Genomic DNA, 21,293 nt, shown 5'->3' on the forward strand with positions numbered 1-21,293 from the left:
AGTATTTGTGTGAATTCACACATTCCACTTGCATCAAGCCAGCCCCGTTATATTGCATATCGACATTACATTGGCATTTTAAAAGGTAAAACTTTTCACAACTCTTTAATAGGTTGCTTTATAAAACATTGCTATCTTCATTCGTGTAGATCAGTGGTTCTTAAACAGTGTTCTACAAACCTGCCTCGAGTATTCTACAAAAAGATTTTGAAGTTTTTTATTGCAAATTTATTCCAACATACTATAATATATTACCATATTTACAGACAATTCCATGTTTCTATTTTATTTGATAAATTAAAGTTTATTAGTTTATTGCTTCATTATTTCCTGAGAATAGTAAACATGGAATTGCTTATCAATTTTTGAATATATTGATGCTAATGCCTCATGTAATAAAACTTGGAAAGGTTGAGAACCACTGATGTAGATGACAATGAGTCATTTGAGAAATGATTTCTGGATACTTGCTAATAATTTGAATTAACAATTTCCTCAGATGGAAATCTGAATAGAACAATTAATATTATATCAAATACTATTCTAGCTCTCTTTCAATTGTACTTAAAATTTTATTTTAAATGTTAAACTTTCTTGTAATTAATTTCCACTAGAATATGTCTCCAGCTTCAATATAACCACATCTTTAGAAGCATTTTAGTTGTGAATGATAATATGCTAATTAAAATGAGAATTTGATTTATTTGTTTCTGAGACTAATTTCTAAGAGGAAAATCTACTTATATATTACTGGCCATAAGATGATAATTAAATAATAATGTTTACAATATCAAATATTGAATTTACTGTTAGTGCTTTTTAACTTTTTTCTGCCATGTGAGCACTAGAGGATTTTTATTTATATATTTTTTGAAGACTGCAATATAGATGGCCATTTGGTGAGGTACCAAATGGATCCAACATATTCAGGACAGACTGTCTGTGAGAAATTTCTGAGATTTTTTGCTCAGATTTGATTTTTGTTTTGTCCTTAGGATGATGCCTTTATTGCCTTGGCTGGTTGTCTGTGTTTTGTTGAATTGGGATTTAAAAGAGCGAAGACAGGACTCAAATCACTCAAAGACGTGAGGCCTGTGCCTCTCTGAAAGCCAAATAGAATTTATATAAGTAAATATTAATAAAATATACTACAATTGTCTCATGTTACTTTATGTAACAGACAAAATTTTGGGAGAGTCTGTCAGTACATTTGAACTTTTTATTTACATTTTTTTATGTGATGAAACAGTGAAAATGCCACTTCACATAAATATGCAGTACAAAATTTTACTGTTCTCAGAATTTTTGAGATCCTCTTTGCAGTTGTGACCCTCAATTTAAGAAGCCCTGGATTAGAACAATAATATTTTGGATTTTGTTTTCATTTATCAATTACAAGAACCTCTTTACTGTAAATTTACGGATAAATTAGATTCTAATAGTATATCTAATAAAATCTATATTTGATTTCTGTATAAACTTTATTAGTGCATTACAGAATTTTTTTTTTTTTATTTCATAATATAGCATCAGGAATGACATCTTGGATTGGAACATTCAATACTAATAATCCAACATTTACCAAAACCTTCAGCTTGGATCCCAGAATATCGCAAAACAGTAGTCTTGAGACTCGTCTTTCAAGTCTTATGGAAAACATTCCTAATCTACCGACAATATTTAAGAGTTCAGTATTCGAAAATCAGACCCCGAGCACTGGAAGCACTCCCGTTCGTGTGGACCTTTCCAATATTAATTCACCGGCTAGGCAGATGCCGTCTTATCGTGAAAATCAATCTGATATTGGGGAACTGGGCACACCCGTCAACGATGAGAACCGAAGGGATGCAACTCCGGTTGAGGATGAGGATACGAGATTTTCTGGTAGTAATGCCTTACCTCAGGTAGTTTCGGTAGTATCTAGTCTTACGAGTGATGATTTGCATCAGAGTCTTTTAAAAAGTTTGACTCATCTTCAGCAAATATCGGCAGTGAATCCACCAACAAGTAATATTACTCCAATGATTTCCGAATCATACAATATGGGAATGTCAAATGCTCGGCCAAACATGGGTGGCGGTTATCCACAAACTCTTCCGCCAATGCATAAAAATTCACCCCCTAATTCTCCATTATACATGAAGTCGATGCCAAACAAACAGCTGTTTAGTACTACTGACAGAAATAATTCATCCAATATTTACACTTCTAAAAATATGCCTTTTCCAACACACCCTATGCAACAACCAAAAATTGCCTCCACTCCTTTATTTAACAAAACTGAATCTGTTACTGGTATATTTAGCAAAGCAGAGTCAACACCTGGTATTTTTAGTAAAACAGATTCAGGATCAATGATCTTTAGCAAAGCAGAACCCACAACAGTATCCTACAATAAAACAGATCCTGCACCAATATCATACAAAACAGAACCGTCACCAATGATGTTTAGTAAATCGGAATCTGCACCACTCATGTATAATAAAACTGATTCGACCTCTGTTATGTTCAGTAAATCAGAATCAACACCATCTAGTTATCCGTTTGCATCTGGAGATACAGACGAAAGATATATGCATGCTTCTCCTAAAGTGGATCATGACAGATATTTACACACTTCACCTAAACAGGAGCAGAATGTTTCACAGTCAGATTTCAATGCCGAAGAAGAAAATTTGGAACCAATGGATATGGATATTGGTGAATCAGATGAAGAAGATAATTCGGTTCCTACCATTCAAGAATCTTTACCGCAGACTAATGTCGATATCGATTTAAGAGTCCCGCCTCCGAGTCAAATAATGTCTAGTTCATCAACATCTTGGTCGAGTAATATTCATACAAATGTCAGTAATATCACAACCATACCGATTTCTTCAAATTCCTCTAAAAGTGATCATGATATTTCCTCGAAATCCAATTCTCAACCGGTTGAATCTCTTCCTTCACAGTGTGCACCAATTCAAAGTATAAAAAGTTTGGCCGACAAGCCCGTAGGAAGTTATGATATATTTGAGAAAAATATTTCTGATGTACCTCCTATAGAGACAAAAAGTTATAACGATGAAGACATGAGACAAGATAATAGAAACTTTCCAGATCGAATCCAAAATGACGAGAATAAAGTTTCTATATCTCAGGCTCAATCTGTTAATAAATCTGAAGTGAATTACTTTTCGGAAGATTATGATGATAGACAGACTAATGTTGAAAACAATGCAGCACAACCTAAAGTCGATGTACCATTAGATGGTAACAGAATACAAACTGTTCAGTCAGTTCGAGTCGATAACAGTGAATGGGATTGGAATAAAGAACTCTGGGAACAGAGGCCATCTCCTCCCACTCCGAACAGACGAAGAGGACAATCATTTTACGACCGGAGATTTCCCTCTCCCAGTTATCAGCAAAGATTTCCACAAGATCCTTATCATCCATCGTACCATCCTAGAAATCAGTGGAACTCTCACGATTCTGACTATCGTCGTCACTACAATCCTCCACCTTTCAATCCTCGTTTTCCGCCACCAATTGCTGGCATGAGAGGAAACTTTCCACCACGATATCCAATGTGAATCATCACTGTGTTTGTCTGCATCATCACTGTTCTCGTAACATTGCATTGATCGGTAATGCACATCCAGTTAACTCTTTACATAGAACGTGCTACATAAAATGATTGACTTTATCAAATATTTTAGCATATAAAAATGTGAAAAATTACGGACAACCATCTTGCATCATACGGTTAGCATCGTGCAAAATCGAACAACATTTGTATCAGTAATTTTAGGATCCAAATCAGATGTACCGGTAAGTAGCATGCCATCTTTTTAACATTAGGTCAAGACGAAGGAAAATGAATTTAAAACACCGGATGGCATCTTTTATTGCATGAATGAACTTTGTTTTATTTTTTCATTACTGCAGCTGAAAATTACATGGATCCGAAATTATTTTGACGGCTTTTATTTCATCACAAAATCAAATGAATGGATTTAGTGGAGATTGTCATGATACCAGAATGAACTATCACACAATTTATCCATTTCCATTGTTTAGTAATGCTAGTATTGTATTTTGAATTGTGAGATATTTACATATTAAAAAATAAATCTGTACATCAGAAATACAAATTATCTGTCTGTTTAACTGCTTTGATGAAGCTTTTAAATAGCTACTTCACACATTTTTTTAGTACCAATGTACTGATGATGTATAAAATTAATTGGAAGAACTTACACATGCTAAAGATGTAAAATGGGTTCTACCACCCCAAGGCAAAAGGCTCTATCTCCAAAAAAATTGAATATCAAGTTGCACACTTGCTATTAGATTTAATATCCTTTATCAATACCACCAAACATACAGTATAAAAAATATTCTGTAATTATTACAGAACATTTTTCGTGCTAGATGTTGGGTGGTTCTAAGGTTCCAAAGATGGTTGGGTGGTATAGTAGAGCTCTAACATTCTAAAAACAGCCACAGTTCTGTGTAAGATTCTCTATGGTTGGGGAAGATTGTCCACAGTGAATGCCATGGAAAAATCCACAGAACTGTGGCCATATTTGGAACCTTAGAACTCTACTTGTACATCTATGTACAAGTCGTCATGTACAGTAAAGAGTCAACTATTAGTGCCAATGGATGTCAATTAGTTTTTTAAAAAATCGGACAACACTAATTGCTTTGTGCATTTCTTGAGAGGTGCTGACATTTTATTGGTCCATTGTCTTTTGTTTTTGTGCATCAATAGTGTTACCAGTCACAATTATTGTTCCCTCTGACTTGGAGGTTTTGTATTTCAAAATTACTATGCTATTGCTCATCCTCCCGACTTTTAATGGCACTTTTCCAGTTTTCTGTTGAACATGCCTTGTACAGTACATATGATACCAAGTACACAACTTGATATCCAATTGTTTTGTGGTGATAGATTATTTTCTTTGGAGTGGTAGAATTATGCAATACCAAATATTGAATGGCTAATTCTTTTAGGAGTTTTGTATGAAATTTTGTTAGAACCATTTTAGAATTGTTCCTTTAAATATTAAATTATCATCAAATAATATATTCACAGATCATTGACCTGTGAATGTATTATTTGATTTTATTATACAGATATATTAGTTTGATTTGTGACATAAAATGATGCCATACAAATTATTGATTAGGTTTAGTGTTTACTTACAGTATTTTACAGAATCTAAGAATATGAATGAAAAATATTTATCTTCATAAATTAAAGTAAGTTTTGTTTCAGTTAAGAATGAGGAATATTACAAAAACTTCAGATCTTTTTAGAAAACTAAAGAACACTCCACATAGCTAGCCCATTGATGAGGCATGAACTCAACCAATTGGGCTACCTGTGTTCAGTGGTTTTATCCATTTGACTTCTGGTGGGTACTTCTTTATTGGGACAATATGGTATAGAAGGAAATGCTCCCTTGTTATTTGCCAAATCTAGACATGCCCATTTGACTGTAGATTGTGACCAAAGGCGGATCTAGGTTTTTTGGGGCCTAGGACTTATTAAAATCCAATGAGGCCCCATTTTTTTGTTAGATTAAGAATTTAAATTGGGGTTTAATAACATCAAAATCACAGTTGAAATATATTTATTTATGAAATGGTGTTGAATGTCAGACAAACTTTATATCTCATATAAAAAAACATAAGAAATAAAGAAATATTTACATTGATTAATTACTGACCAATTACGTTATATTGATTACAATTAAAAAAATACTTAAGCCCTATGTGGATCCGCCCCGATTGTGACCTTGATTTATCTCTTGCAAGAATGGCTTTCAACTGGTCTAGACTTCAAGTTTGCATTCCTTACACCATTTCAGTCAGGGTCTAGCTTATATTACGGTAGAAAACAGCTGCACGACCATTGTAAACCATAGCATGGAAAAATTCTTCATATACAGGAAATCCTTGTAATTCGAACTCGTATAGTTCGAAATCCCGTTAATTTGTAACTGTACTGTCTGTCACGGCCGTGGATATACGGATTTACGTGTTAACCAGCGTCTACTTTTTTCTGTTATCTTTAAATTCGACTGACTTTCGGGTTTCAAGATTGGAAATAAAGAAATTGAAATGCCACCTGAATGGGAAGCCTTAACGAAAAATATCCGAATTTAAGTAATAATGCAATAACCGGCGCCATGGATTTTGATATGAGAATTCCAAAATGAATGCAGATACAATACCAGCGCACCTCGAAATCCTGTTAATTGCAAGGAAAGTTTATGCAGCCCTGTCTACAGTTAACATGACGCTTGAAGATAATGCTGTGAATGCTAGCAGGGATATTCAAGACGAATATCCTGACTAGCAGAAAATTCAATGTTCAATTATATAGTATTTATGTTATTATTAGTAATTATTAATTAAATAAAGTAACGTTCTGTATACGTAGCAGTATTCCGTTTGCTTACTACTTAGTTACGTGATATTTGGCGTATTGTACAGTACAATCTCGATAATTCGAAGTCGCCAATTTTTTTTTTTTTTTTTTTTTTGGTCTCTTGAATTTAGAACCAACGACGATTTCCTGTAGTACTGTATTAAGCTAACAGTCAAGAACTCTCACACAGGGTTTAATTAGTTTACGGCTATGCCAGTCACACAAATGGGCGATCTACTGAGGGTAAATGTCTTCTGGTAGATCATTTATGGGAAATATGCCCCTATTTAGGTGTTACTAACGTGAAGAAAACCGGAAAATTTCGCGTGGCCAGTCGCGAATCCACGATCAACTATCAGTGTTCTGTGATTATATCCACTCGGACATTGGTGGGCGTTCATAGGGTCCGTGTGACCTGATACAGTGATAAAGTATGGTTTGTGTGTACCATTTTATGTAAAATTCTGTTAGCTTGGGAAGTTTTCCCAGACATTTTTGATGGATTCACCCCAATCTTCCATTTGCATATGACAACACTAGCTGATGTCTTGTATGGAATTCTTGCAAATGTGCCACTTGCATTCCATACTGAAAGTCTGTTAAAAGTGGCATTTTACATGCTCCTCTTTGCTGTTCTTTTGAAAGCCTAGAAAACTGAACAGACCATATCTCGAATGATGGCATCAGTAGCCATTTTCTATTTTTGGTCAAGTAACAAATCTTCATTTTTAAAATTTGCAATTGGGATATGATACAGAAAATAAAAATTGAATATCTTCTGCAACTGGACAAGTAATTTTTGTTTATTACGAGAATTGCATACAGAATTATATATTGATTTTTAGTTTACTGTGGATATTGTTAACTGGTAATTTGACAAGCAAAAATATTCTAGCTAATGACAGTTAACTGGATAAGGATGCTGGAAGATCTATGGCCCACTTAAATAAACTAGGTACAAAAAATGTGAACTGTGTTTAAATTTTAGGAATTTAAAATGCATTTATCGTTAAAAACAAAACTTTCATGGACGAAATTGAATGAGTCTCTTATGAATCCTGAAATAACCTTTCATTTACTAATCAAAATCTAGTCAAAATGTTTCGCATTAGTTGTACAGTTGGACCTCCAATAACCCACCTCTAAACAACGGCCATTCTTACGTTTCCGTCATTGGCCGTCATTCAGAGGTTTATTGATCTCTATTATGGTATAAAATCGAAATCTCGTCAGTGAAATGAAACAAAACGAATTTGGATACTTAGAATTTTATTTCAGCACCATTGAAGTGTTGACATGTTCAAACAAGCAAACGTAGATTAAAACATGCACAGAAATTCGTGAAATAAAATTTTTCATTTTCAGACTTCAGAAACTGTAGTTTTCAGGCTCTTGTTACGATTTCTCGACTTTAAATTTATTGTTGGTGGTGATTTATCCGAGCTGTCCCCACAGAACAGTACACTACGAAATTTCTGCCTGAATTTCTGGCAGAATATACTGTAAAGAAGTGGGTTACAAGCGGACGATGCGTAAGCCATGATATTGACGAAAATCAAGAAGGGCCAATTTTCTTGGAATTTCGTTTTGGAAAAGGTATTATAAACCAATAAAATCTGATGGGGGGAGAAACTGACAAAATACACAGTCACTCCAGCTATTAACATTTTGACAACCCCTCTTCTTGCCTTCATGGTTCCTGCGTAATTTTCCTTACCTATGGAAGGTTCAATGGAGCGTAATGCCTCTGGTCTGAAGAGCTTTCTTCCTATTCTTACGTACAGTGTCACTTGGAGAAAGAGTGGGATGAGGTAAAACAATGCCGATTCTATATACTTGAAGATGAAGAAGTCAACGGGGCTTGGAAATTTACTGATACAAGGTGTGAAGTCGGGATGATCGGTGCTCAAGATGTGGAAGATCAAGTTGGGAGAAGCACAAGCCATGGCTAAAGGCCAGATACATCCGATAATGATTAAGATCCTTACTCTGCAACACAGGATATGAGCAGTGATTGGATGGATGATGGCAATATACCTGCAAATTAAACAGTGCTTAATTAATTAATTTTATATTATCATGGGTGTAAATTATATAAAGCAAAAGTTATTTTTAAAATATTGCTTCAACTTCAATCCTACCGCAATTAAAGAATTTTAATTTGCAGTAAGCCCGTTTAACATTCGAAATTTGAAAGTGTTGTTTTGATTGGCTGGTAGATTTCAAATTTAAAACTAATCAAAGCTTGTCGGCCATCTTGTATCTTCGCTAATCTACAGAATAAATTTTATAACCATTTAAAATTGTCCCGCGGTTTATACCAAAGATTTATGTTCGTCCAACGACTTGGGGGGATAATTCCGTAGATTAAAGCGCCTTTAACCTTTAAAATTCGTACAACAGGTGCTAAATCATGAGTATTTTAACCTAACTTCAAGAAGGGCGAACACTAAAACTCTCCAAATATAACTTGTTGCCCAAGAATTGTGTACAGAGATAACACTAGGCAATATTCCTATCCAGTTACCGGCCACGTATGCAGCATTTCCAAACAAAAATAGCTGCCTCAGCCAGGTTATTGGCTGAGACAAGTTTCTAAACTTTTGGAAAAACAATTGTCAACGGCGTTTTGCAACGTCCAACAGACCAGATTGGTCAGCGAAACAGAGTTACCGTGAACAGCTTTATACACAGCTTAAGCGATTACGAAAGAAAATTCATCTGCGCCCATTTAGATTCATGTGTACAACAGAAAAATAATTAAAATTTAAATTTTCACTAACTGTCCTTCCTTAATCTCAAGAAAGGTTTTAGATAGATGAAAATCGACACAAGATATAGAAAGCGTAGGAGGAGGCCCCGATTAACTATACACAAACTTCCGGTCTAGACCGGAAACCACGTGATTTCAATTCAAAATTATCCCCAGTTAGACAGATGATTGGCATGACTCTGTTGCTATCAGGAAAAGTCTGATTTAGAGGGGCAAGACAGTACTAAAATCGAGAGCATATACAGTAGAGCGTCGAAAATTGGAGTCAATTGGGGACTGGGGTTGTTCCAATTAGTCATTTGTTCCGATTTCCGACTTTGTACGAAAAAATATATTAACCTGTCCGACGTTCAAATTTTTCTCCGTTGCGTGTCGCTTCGTGTTGAATTTTCGTCGATTTTAAGCCTAACGAAAATTTTTATAATAATAATCGAGGCTATCGTATCGTTAAAAATTATTTCTGCATTTTGTACAAACAAAATAAATATATTGAAGAATATAAAAAACATGAAAATTATACTTTAGAAGTAAATTTAGTATCAAAAACGTTCGATTCAGCACGACACAGTCCGACTGAAAATCGTGCCGATTACCGGCGATTCCGATTACCGACGTTCCGATTAACGACGCTCTACTGTATTTTAAATTAGATTAATTAAAAATTGCAGTGTTCCTTTTTTTATAAAATAAAAAAATTAAATTGAAGAAGAATTTTTACCAATTTTTCCTAAAAAATAAAACTTAAGTCACGTATTTAACAAGTTACGGATTTGAGTCATTAAGTGAGGAATTATTTTTTTTTTATTTGTACAATATTACAAATAAAGAGTTTTTTAAAACAAGTAATTAAATTAAAAGCTTCTCCCTTTATAATTATTTTTCCTTGTAAATAATTAAATAACAGGCTTTTCATTCTGTTTAATTTTCTGTGTGGTTACTCTTCTGGTCAAGGAAAAATGTGTTTAAAAAACAATTAAATTAATAATCATTAATGAGAAAATTTAATTAATTATCATTAAATATTGTAATTTTAAAATTTTATTTTATTATGTCCAAGGGGAAAATTTACGTAAAATCAAATTTATAATAATTTCTTTTTTTTTTACTTTCTCTGTCTATCAACAGATGGAGGCAGGTGTGCAGTATATTTTCATTCAAATAAAACTTAAAATTATAATTTGGAATGAATTTTTTGTGATTAAATTTAAAGAAAAATTATGAAAATTTCTACATTGATTTTCCTAATTTTACTTTAAATTTATCACAAAAAATTCATTCCAAATTATAATTTTAAGTTTTATTTGAATGAAAATATACTGCACACCTGCCTCCATCTGTTGATAGACAGAGAAAGTAAAAAAAAATTATTATAAATTTGAATTTAAATCTTTAAATATATATATATATATATCATAAAGTATTAAAATGTGGTTTGTCTACAGAAAAATATTGATTATAAAACATTTAAATATTTAAATGAAATTTTTTTATTTAGCCGATTTATCAATTAACCAGCTTAATAATGATTTTAAAATATTTTTTATTAACTTTTTTACTATTTTTACTATTTAACTGCATCATTAACTGCACAGAAGAGGCTGCTTGGCCTGTTTTCTTCCTGTGTGTGTAACACAGGCATGGCTCTTTAAAGCCACATAACACAGGCCTAGTGTATAAGCCAAATAAAACAAGCCTAGTCTCAATAGCCACATAACAAAACCTGGCCTGTTACATAAAAAAGTTTATAGCAAATTTTTTAAAATAAAATATGGCAATAAATTATAAAGGCCTATTAATTTCTAACATTATATTTTTATTTAAATTTTCTAAATGAATAATAATTTGTGACAATTTGTATAAAATATAAATGAACATATAATTTAATTTTTACTCTTATATAATTATATACTAAATTAATATATAATTATGTAAGAATAAATGTTAAATTATAACATGAAATTACACAGTTACGTAAATTTACATAATTATATAAATTAATATATACAAAACATTTTAAATTTTAATTAATGTTTTAAGCATTTTTTTAAATGTAATTTTCCTAAACTAATAATAATTTTTCTCGTATAAAATATAAATAACTATGTAATTTAATGTCATAATTTAACTTTTATTATTAAATAATTATATATTAGCATACAAATTTAATAAATAATTATATAAGAATAAAAATTAATTTATACTTTTATACAAAAAAAATTGTTAAAAATTTCTATTAATTTAGAAAATTATAAATTAATTTATATAAGTAGAAATTGTTTAATTTTAATTAATTTTGAAAAGAAAAAAATAACATTAAAAAAATAGGGAATTTGTTGTTTTACACTCTTTTTATTTTTACTTTTATTGCAATTTTATTTATTTATTTTTTTTACTGTTGTATTGTTACAATATTATTTGTTATCTTGTTATATATATAAGGGGAAAATTGTGATATATATTTTTTTATTTATGTTTTTCTTTTGCTGTGTGCAACAGATGTGTGAAACTTTTGACTGGAAACTCTCACAATCTTTTAATTTCTAGCTACAAAACTAAAAAATTTAATTAAAATAAATAAATAAATAAATAAATATATATATATATTTATTTGATTAAAAATTTCACCTTCCTTGATCGATAATTTGGTTATGAATCCTGAAAAATCAATTACCATTTCTATTTTCTTTTAATTTAAATTTAAAAAATTAATAATATATATATATATATAAACTATCTTAAGAATATTTATTTTATGAAATAATTATACAGTATTTAAAAATAAATGAATAGGAAGAAGATAGAGATATTAAAAAATAAATTTGTTAATTGTATGAGTGTTATAATATTTTAAATTTGTTTATTTATTATTAATAATAAATTAATACTTTTTTATTCTTGATTTTTAATATAAACTGAGTGGGAAAATTTTTTTCATATCCACGTTAAAATAAAAAAGCTGGCAACATTGTTGTTGCTGAACTTTTCCGGCATTCTTTACTTTTTTATATCCTTAATAATTCCCATCATTACCTTTTTTAAGTCATCAGATTGGCTGGGAAGATATTAAATGGTGGGGCCGTATCTCCCGAACCAATAGCCCGATTTTTTTGAAAATTTCTAGAAACATCTCTCTCTAACACGTAAACCTCCCTGCAAAATTTCAGAAATTTTCGATAAAAGGCACAGGAGTTATTAAGCTTAAAATTGGGTGAACAAAATCATGCCTCACGCACTAACATCCATACATATAGAAAAAGCTCTGAATTTTTATGCATTTCTGGACGTTTCAAGGTCCACGAGTCCAAAAATGTAAAATTCTTGGAAGGGGGTCATCTTTTGACCGAAGTTATACTTTTCCTCTATTATATAACAGCCGGGAAAGTAAAAAATAATAATAGAAATTTTATAAAATTATTATTATTATTATTATTTATTAATTAATTAATTAATAGAAACTAATGATTATTTGTGATAAATTGAGTTTAAAAAATTAATTTAGCTAAGTATAAATTTACTTATTTATTTCAAATCTATACTTATTCCACTTGAATTAACTTTTAATTAATTCTAAAAGATTTCTGTAGTAAAAACTAAATAGTATTTTATTTTATGTTTTAAAATATCTTTCTTTTCTTTTTAATTAATTTTTTTACTTTTATGTCTACCTATTTTGTATGAGAAATAATTAATTGAAACGGTTACAGATGCATCAACACCAAACTCTTTCCTAGTTGTTTAGCTTGAAATGCGTTAGATCAATAATTACTTTACCTTTTCGAACCTTTAATGAGTGTTAAGAAGTGTTAGCGTTAATTGAGGCAACCTAAAGCGGAAATTAATGCTGGATATTGTTTTCATTTACATACTTTCCTGCAATTTCAAGCGTAAGAAACTCTCAGTTTTCACTTAAAAAATTAAATAAAATTAAAGAGAAACACGTAAAAATAATCGGTTAAGCTTCCTTAAATTCCTTTTTTTAAAAAAAGTAAAATAAATTTATTATTTTAAAATAAATAAATTCTTTTTTAATTAACTTCATTCATGAAAAACGGATTTAGCTTAAAAATTACGTTTTACGTTATTTAATTCATCAGTTTCGTTCATTGTAAAGAGTTAGAGGGCGCGCGCGTACACGTGCGTAAATTTGTATGAATGAAAAAAAAAATTCCATTCATTTAAACGGGCGCGTGCACTATAATGAATGACGCATTTATTACTTATGAATGAATAAATTACAAACGTGTTTTACGCTAAATTTTTTAAAAGTTTTAAAACAAAACTAATTAAAAATTACTTTTTGAAATAAAATTAAATCGAATTTAATGAAGAAATTATAATAAAACGGTTAAATTTAATACAAATCACGTGGTTTTTACTACGAATTGTTTAATTAAAATCGAAAAATATCATCTTACATTCACTCAGTTTTAATTAAACGTTGAATTCACGTGGTAAACAACACTCAAAGCAATTATTTAAATTAATTTCGGTGTTTTAGTGGTGTAAAAACGAATTTTTTTTAAACTGGTATTGAGGGAGAATTTCATTATAACGCTGCAAAATGGCTAGGAAAGTACTACCTTCTCCAATATGTCACGTACTATTGACAGTAAAGCAAATAAATGAAAACTCTTGGATGTGTATCAAGATATATATATAATATATTTCTCCTATCATCTTACTTCTTTCAATGATGATTCGTATCCTTACAAGGAAGAAATCATTGTAAAATATGCTTTAATTTTAAAGAAATTTAGCAGATAATGATGTTAATGTAATTACTTTAATAATTTAATTGGGTTTTTTACTTTCTTGGTTATTATTGGCCCTATATACGAGGGAAAGTATGGCGTTGTATGGAAACATGTACCCCTTCTGAAGAATTTTACATTTTTTGAACTCGGATGACTTTCAAACGTCGAGAAATGAAAAAATTTGGAGATCTATTTCTGTATGTAAGGATTCTAGTGTGTGAGGGGCACGGTTTTGTTAACTTATTTTGAACCTTAAATACCCCTTGGCCTTTAGTCCAGAATTTCTGAAATTCTGCAGGGAGGTTTGTGTATTAGAGGGTTTTATGCCGTTAAATTTTAGTAGTTAAAGGTCACGGGGTTGCGGAGATAGGAGGTCACGGGTCGTATCTCGAGTGGGGTCGGACTCGTTATTAGCATTTACAATTTTTATAAAACTCATCTCTACCCTCAAAATTAAGCTTTTTGCCATTTTATAATAATTAATAGTATATAAAGTTTTCAAAAATAAATCTCAACAGATGGCGCCACACACAATTTTAACTTTTATTTTTTTGCCTGGAAAGATACGTAACTCGTTGCAAGATTTTTTATTATACGTTGATAATGCTTATTTGAATTGTATTACTAACGTTATTTCAGTATGCTTAATTTGAAAATAATTTCCTAAAAATTAATTAAAATTCTTGTATATAAATGTTATTTTATTTGAAAATTTTTATATAAAATAATCTCATTTTTGTGAGTCTAAACCAGTTTAAATCCGTAATTTTTATTTAGAAAATGGTTCCCAGACTAAACTAGTTTAAGCATATAAAAGTCTGCTTATCAGCTTAAAAAATTACGAAAATATAATTATATTTTGGCAATTTTAAAAATTATTTTCAAGGAAATTTCCATGAGTGTTTGTTAGGATGGAGTAGTGCTTAACTTTACGTCAAATTGACGTCATCTCTTCATTATTACGACGAGGAATTCTGACGACAAGTTTACGTAAAACGTGCCCTATCTCAACCAATCAAACACACCTTTACATGCTTATAACTACAGTTTGAGAATCATTTTCTAGAAAAAATTCATCGATTTAGACAGATTTATACACGTAAAAGTTAGATTTTTTAATAAAATTGTGTAATTCTGAACGAGCAAAAATTATTGTGACGTCGTTACAATTCAGGGCTGCAATTTTGAATTTATTTAGTTTAAAATATATGCTCTCGATCTCAAATTAGTATTGCCTTGCTCCTGTAAATCATACTTTTCCTGATAACAACGGAGTTGTGCCGGTCGTCTAACTCCGGTCTGAGGAAAATGCTGAATTGAAATCACGTGACTTCCGGTCTAGACCGAAAAAAAGATCAGAGAAAATGAGTTTTATGTGTCAACAATTCATTAAAGTAGTCCAAGAGATTTGTTAACTAATCAGAAATATAATTTAAACGTTTCGCTGCAGCAGCATCAAATTTCTACGAAATTTATCATAAAAAAAGTGGATTTAAAGCTTTACAAAGTAGGTAATTAATGTTTATAGATTAAAAGACAAGACTTATTGGAAGAATTAGAAAGATTACTTTGGAAAAAAAGGATAGAATTCAATAGAAAATGTTAAAAAATCGCTTTAAAACTCCATTTTCATTTCTCTTTCTAGAAATATTTATACAGAACGTTTCTAATAATGTAAGTTGATTAAATTTATATTAAAAAAACATCCATTGACGAGTTGCGTAACGTTCCCAGCAAAATAAAAAAAAAGTTAAAATTGTGTGTGGCGCCATCTGCTAATAACGAGTTAAACTTAGTTTAAGTATTGATCCCGTTCGAACTATGTCAGATGAGCCATCTTTATCTCTTTACCCCGTTGACCTTTAACTACCAAAATTTAACAGCATCAATGGCCCATGTATAGAAATAACCCTACTAACTTTCAAACTTTTTGCTTTATCTAGTGTTGAGATGTAATGCTAACTAAACCCACGCACAGGCAATTTTGAAGGGCTGTTTTGCATTTTTGGGCTCCTGGAGGACCAAAACATCGAGAAATCCGAACACACGAGGAAGTTAATTAAAATTAAAACTAACTTGTATCATCAATTGATCACTGATTTCTTTATATGTAACCCAATTAAATCGACCTCTTCTTTGTGGAATTAATTTACTTTGCAGCCAATTTGTTTCTGCAATAAATTGCAAACTAACGAAACGATCTTCAAGATATTTGCAATTTAAAATTCAAAATATCAAGGAAATGAAGCCGATAAATTTCTGATGCAAAAATACAAGAGTATATTCAACTAGAAACGTGTTTTCCCTGGTTCAAAAGAAATAGGATTAAGCCAGTTGAGGCGAATATATAATGACAGCATCAATAGAAATATGACAAGCCAATTTCGTAAACGTAACTCTTGTTACGTTTAAATAACATAAAGGTATTTTTATTATGAGAAAAACAGTGTTTTCTTGTATAAAATATGTTTAAATTAAACAGTTTTAACACCAGAATAATTGCTATTAACATATATTTATAGAGGGATGAGAATGAATATTAGAAGGATAAAACTAAATATGTCAAAGATAATTTGGTAAGTGTAACTTTTGTTACGCTTACCAAATTGTGTTTAAATAGCACAAAGTTCTGTTTTTTATGAGGCAAAAAACAATTTTTTATATAAATATGTGTTTAAATTAAGCAGTTTTAACAAGGGAATAACAGAAAGAAAGCTAGATTAATAGAGGGATGAAGATGGAGATGAGAAAGACAAAGCCAAATATGACAAAGATAATTTTGTAAGTGTAACTTTTGTTGCGTTTAAACAAGACTGCGAAGTGTTTATTATGAGAGAAAACAGTTTTTTTTTTAATATAGATATATGTTAAATAGAAGAGAATAATTGCAAGAAGCGCGGATTTACAAGAGGAGGAGGAGCAAGATGAGGAGAAAGAAAAGAGAAAACAGCATTCTGTCAAAAAAATCATGGAAAAAACGTTTTATTTTTTTAAAAAAAGATGTTTTTATGACATACAGAATAAAAGAAGACTATTATATTTTGGTGAATAAGTGAAAAAAATACAATAAGAGAGTGACGTCAACTGTTTTTCCAGCAGTAAGTAATATTTTGATTTGATGTCTTGAATAATATATAACTAACAGAGAAAAATAATTGAAAATTGTATTATTTTAATCCACAAAAATAATATATGTTACATAAAATCCTTAATTAAACGCAAGATATTAATTATTTTCTTAATTTTTGCGTAATTTAACATTATTGTAGGCTTTTATAGTAACTTGTACAGCGTAACTGACAGACATTGCTATAAAATTATTTTTATGGATTAAAATAATACAATTTTCAATTATTTTTCTAACGATTTTAAATTAATTTGAGTGATTAAAAATAGTTATAATTTATAACTTTTGTAATTAAATTACGAATTAAAATCTCGAATTAAGGGTTTTTTTCGATTTTCTTGATTCAGTTTTGGACTTTGTGGTTAAAGTTTTATTTAGTGCTTTATTTTTTTATTTCTTATGTTATATTTATAAATTCGGTTGATTTTTGTGAAGTTTCTACAAAGTTTTCTTTGATTTCTTTAAATTTTTACTGTGTTTTTATAAAGTTTTTTTTTTTGAAAAAGTTGTAAAAACAAGAAAAAAGCCTAAAAATACCAACATAGATGGTCCACTGCAATCTAAACATGATTAATTTAAGATAAAGTTTAAGTTTGTGTTACATTTCACTCGAATTTTTATATCTAAATATTAAATCCAGACTAAAAACTAACTAAAATTTTAATATGGTTTTCCTCGAATGGCATGAAGAAAATGAGGAAGGAAAGAAGCTTCTGCATCTTTTTATGCCCACAATTGCACTACATTTATGATTCTAGATAGATCTATCGTATTCAAGGATATTCCGCAATTTTTAATCTATTCAGATAGTTCTTTAGTCCAATTTTGTCATTGAATCATAATTATTAACACCTCTAGAACAGTCTAGAACAAATTCAGGACTATTCCGGAACAATCAAGGATCAATTCATAGCTGTTTTAGAACAATCTAGGACAAATTCAGAGCTTTTGTAGCGCAATCTACGACCACAGTAGGACGGTCTCAGAACAAACTAGGATTACAGTAAGACGGTCCCGGAACAATGTAGGATCATAGAGAAATGTTCCAGGAAAATCTAGAACCATAGCAGGACAGTTCTAGAACAATCTAGGACTGCTCATAAACATTCTAGGACCGCGTTCAATACTTTCTGCTCTCTTGCCTTACGTTTTATCTTAAATAACCTTAAATCAGAACACACTTTGACTACTAGAGAAACCATTTTAGCAATTGTAAACAATGCCATTATATCCCTTGTAAAAACTTACCCCGTTAGACCACTTTCGAGCTCTTTATAAAAGTTAAGAGGAAACAGACAGACAAACATACTTTGAAAAATATATCTTTAGATAAATGAAACTCTATGCTCTATTCATTTACAATTAAAGTTTTTCTTAGTGAGCAATTACATTTACAGAAAACATCTTTAATTTTCTCACATTCGCATCCTCCCAAGATTATTTTTAACTTATTAATGAAATTAATTCTTAATAATCTCTCGTGAATAAAATTGAATAATTCTAACTGACCCAGATATATTTAAATTAATGTTGCTATCATCATTTGAAATCTGTATAAGTGTAAACTGGATTCACATAACGAAATTTGAAAAATAAAATTGATACATTCTAATAATGCTAAATACCTGTATTGTTAGATGATGTATCACTAATTATTCCATGAAATTTTACGAAATATTGACGAATTTCATGAGATAATTAGTGACAAAACTTCATAAAATTTTATATCTTTTAATGATTTGCTGATCAGTTTATATTTGTCTTCCAATGTCTCTCCTATCTGCGAATACCAGCCACTGCAATAGATGCTACTGCTTTCCAATACTTGCTATTGCCTTCTGATAAGTAGTACTGCCTTTTAATAGATGCTACTGTCTTCTAATAGCTGCTACTGCTTTCTGATAGCTGCTGGTGACTCCCAATACCTTCCAATCTTTATATTATACCACCCTTTCAACCATCCAATACTTGTTTACATCTCTGAATTGACAATACTCTTAAACTTTGAAATTTTCGAAATATACAAATACTCTATTTATGTTTCAAAATATCTAATCTCTCTCTAAAGGCATTCGAAATTTTGACGTATATTCTGGATGCCAACACTTCCAAAACATGTTTATGTTCTAGAGTATGTATCCTTCTCCAGTTAACCTTTGAGATTTTGGCTTATATTTTGAAGGTCTACACCCTCAAAATATATCGATCCATACAGACAACAAGTTTTTATTTTTATCCACGTTTTCTTCTCTTTCTCTCTCTTATATATATACATATAAATATATAAAAGAAGTTTCTATCTCCATTTTATAAGATTACCAGCAGACACGATCCGCATCTTGAATTTTCCATCTCCTCTTCCGCATCACTCTTCGAATCTCTTGTAACTTTCAAGCGATTACGTCACAAATTATCAAAATTTTCTTCCTGATTAAAGATCATCAAGCTCTTATTTCTTATAATTAACATATTTAAGCAGAGAATCGTAGGAAACTTTTAATTAATTACGTTCTAATTGAATTTTTAAAATCATTACGATTAAATATTAATTAGAAAGTAATTTAATTGCAAAACTTTATTCTTTGTTTTAGTCGGAAATTTAATTCTCCTTAAAATAAGTATATTATAATAATAATCATTTCTAAACGTGGTAAATGCTATAAATTAAATCATTTTAAATTAATTTTTTTATATTTATTGATATCCTGGTTAGTGTTTACTTCGTAAAATTAATTTGAAAGCAATAAGGTTTAATCTGATTAAAAATGAAACGAGATATGATCCATTTTATTTTGATTTTCTCCAATTCGACTGGCTTAAATATTTTTATTTAAACCTGAAATTTCAGTAGCAGCTTTATCAAATACTGTAAAAATTCATCCATACTTGTAAGGTGAACTTTATAATATTTTACAGTATTTTTGTTAAACTGTGTAAACTAAATAGTTGCAAATTCATAAAAAGGATGACGAGGATGATATCTGAACTCTTCAATTATGCAATTTACCGTACATAACTAAATATTAGCACTCATTTAAACGTATAATTTCTCTAAATTTGTGTATTTTATGTAGTTATGCATTATCTTGTTCTGTATTAACTCTTATTTAAATGCATATGAACCGTAAAATTATACATATTATAAGATGAAGTATAACTACATACATTAGAAACGTCTAGACAAACAAACTTACAAAATTTTTATAAAGAAAACTTTTTCAATATACCTAAAAGATCGAATATTTTTAACATAAAAATGGCAACTTATGAGTAATTGAACTGATTCTACGTTAAATAACAAACACTTACTAATATAGTATCATTAACTATTCAAAAATTAAAATAATATTACAAAAACGATTTAAAATACGTATAAAAACAGGATTCGTTGTTGAAAGAAAAATAGGCGGAGTTTTCCATTCACCTTAACGAATCATCGTTTTAAGACGCCTACAGGTTTATTAAAAGTTTTTATACTGATATCTAACATATCAAACAGTAGTCTGTCTATATTCTAAATAGATTTTGCTCATTTAATTTAATTGTTTGCTGTTATTTCTATATGTTATATGCTAGAAAAGGATATTATGATAAATCTCATTTAAATTTGTATGTCTATTAATAAATTACATACTAAAAACTGAATTTCTTGTATACTGTAACAAAAATTATATGTCTACAAATTCAGCAAGAATTCAGAAATATATGAAGGCCCAAAAGTCAGTTAACCTTTTTTGTGTATTCAAAAAGTCAGTTAAACCGTATTATTCTCGTGTGTCCGTGTATAGTTGTGAATATAAACTATAAACTCACGTCTTTCTCTTTCAGTTGGTGAAATTGGCGAGCAGCTTATTTTAATAAAACAGTAATATTCATCTTTAAAGGTATAAGTGATTTTTGGACCCATAAGTATAGAAATTATTTTAAAAATTAACCGTCATCGGGTTAATTTATAAAATAAGGACACCATCTCCTTATTTTTATAATGAGCTTGTTTAAAATATGACGTCAAATTGACATAGGGTACAGTTCAGTATACACTTTCTGAACGAAACGAACAATGGTTAACTAACTTTTAGGTCACCCTGTATGTATGGCAATCAGTCAAAAATGACCCCCAAGAGTTTTACGTTTTAGACTCAGGGGAGCTTGAAACATCCAGAAATGGAAAAATTGTTGGAGGGATTTCTATATGTATAAATGCTCGTGTATGGG

The 21,293-nt window shown here is 30.2% G+C and overlaps 2 protein-coding genes across 3 annotated transcripts in view; one reads left to right on the top strand and one right to left on the bottom strand.

Moving 5' to 3' along the window:
* Positions 1-4,136, top strand: part of LOC136984647 (regulation of nuclear pre-mRNA domain-containing protein 2-like) — a 59,527-nt gene extending 55,391 nt beyond the window's left edge. For both annotated transcript variants that reach the window (XM_067281728.1, XM_067281718.1), the window contains exon 10: positions 1,528-4,136. In XM_067281728.1, coding sequence (XP_067137829.1) covers positions 1,528-3,575 — 2,048 coding nt within the window. In that variant the 3' untranslated portion in view covers positions 3,576-4,136. The remainder of the gene's footprint in view (positions 1-1,527) is intronic.
* Positions 4,137-7,764: 3,628 nt separating this feature from the next.
* Positions 7,765-21,293, bottom strand: part of LOC136983832 (neuropeptide receptor 15-like) — a 34,189-nt gene continuing 20,660 nt past the window's right edge. Inside the window, exon 2 of the mRNA XM_067280704.1 lies at positions 7,765-8,461. Coding sequence (XP_067136805.1) covers positions 7,786-8,461 — 676 coding nt within the window. The 3' untranslated portion in view covers positions 7,765-7,785. The remainder of the gene's footprint in view (positions 8,462-21,293) is intronic.

This window comes from Centruroides vittatus, unplaced genomic scaffold (genome assembly GCF_030686945.1).
Source record: "Centruroides vittatus isolate TY-2023 unplaced genomic scaffold, ASM3068694v2 contig_120, whole genome shotgun sequence".
NCBI classification, from domain to species: domain Eukaryota; kingdom Metazoa; phylum Arthropoda; class Arachnida; order Scorpiones; family Buthidae; genus Centruroides; species Centruroides vittatus.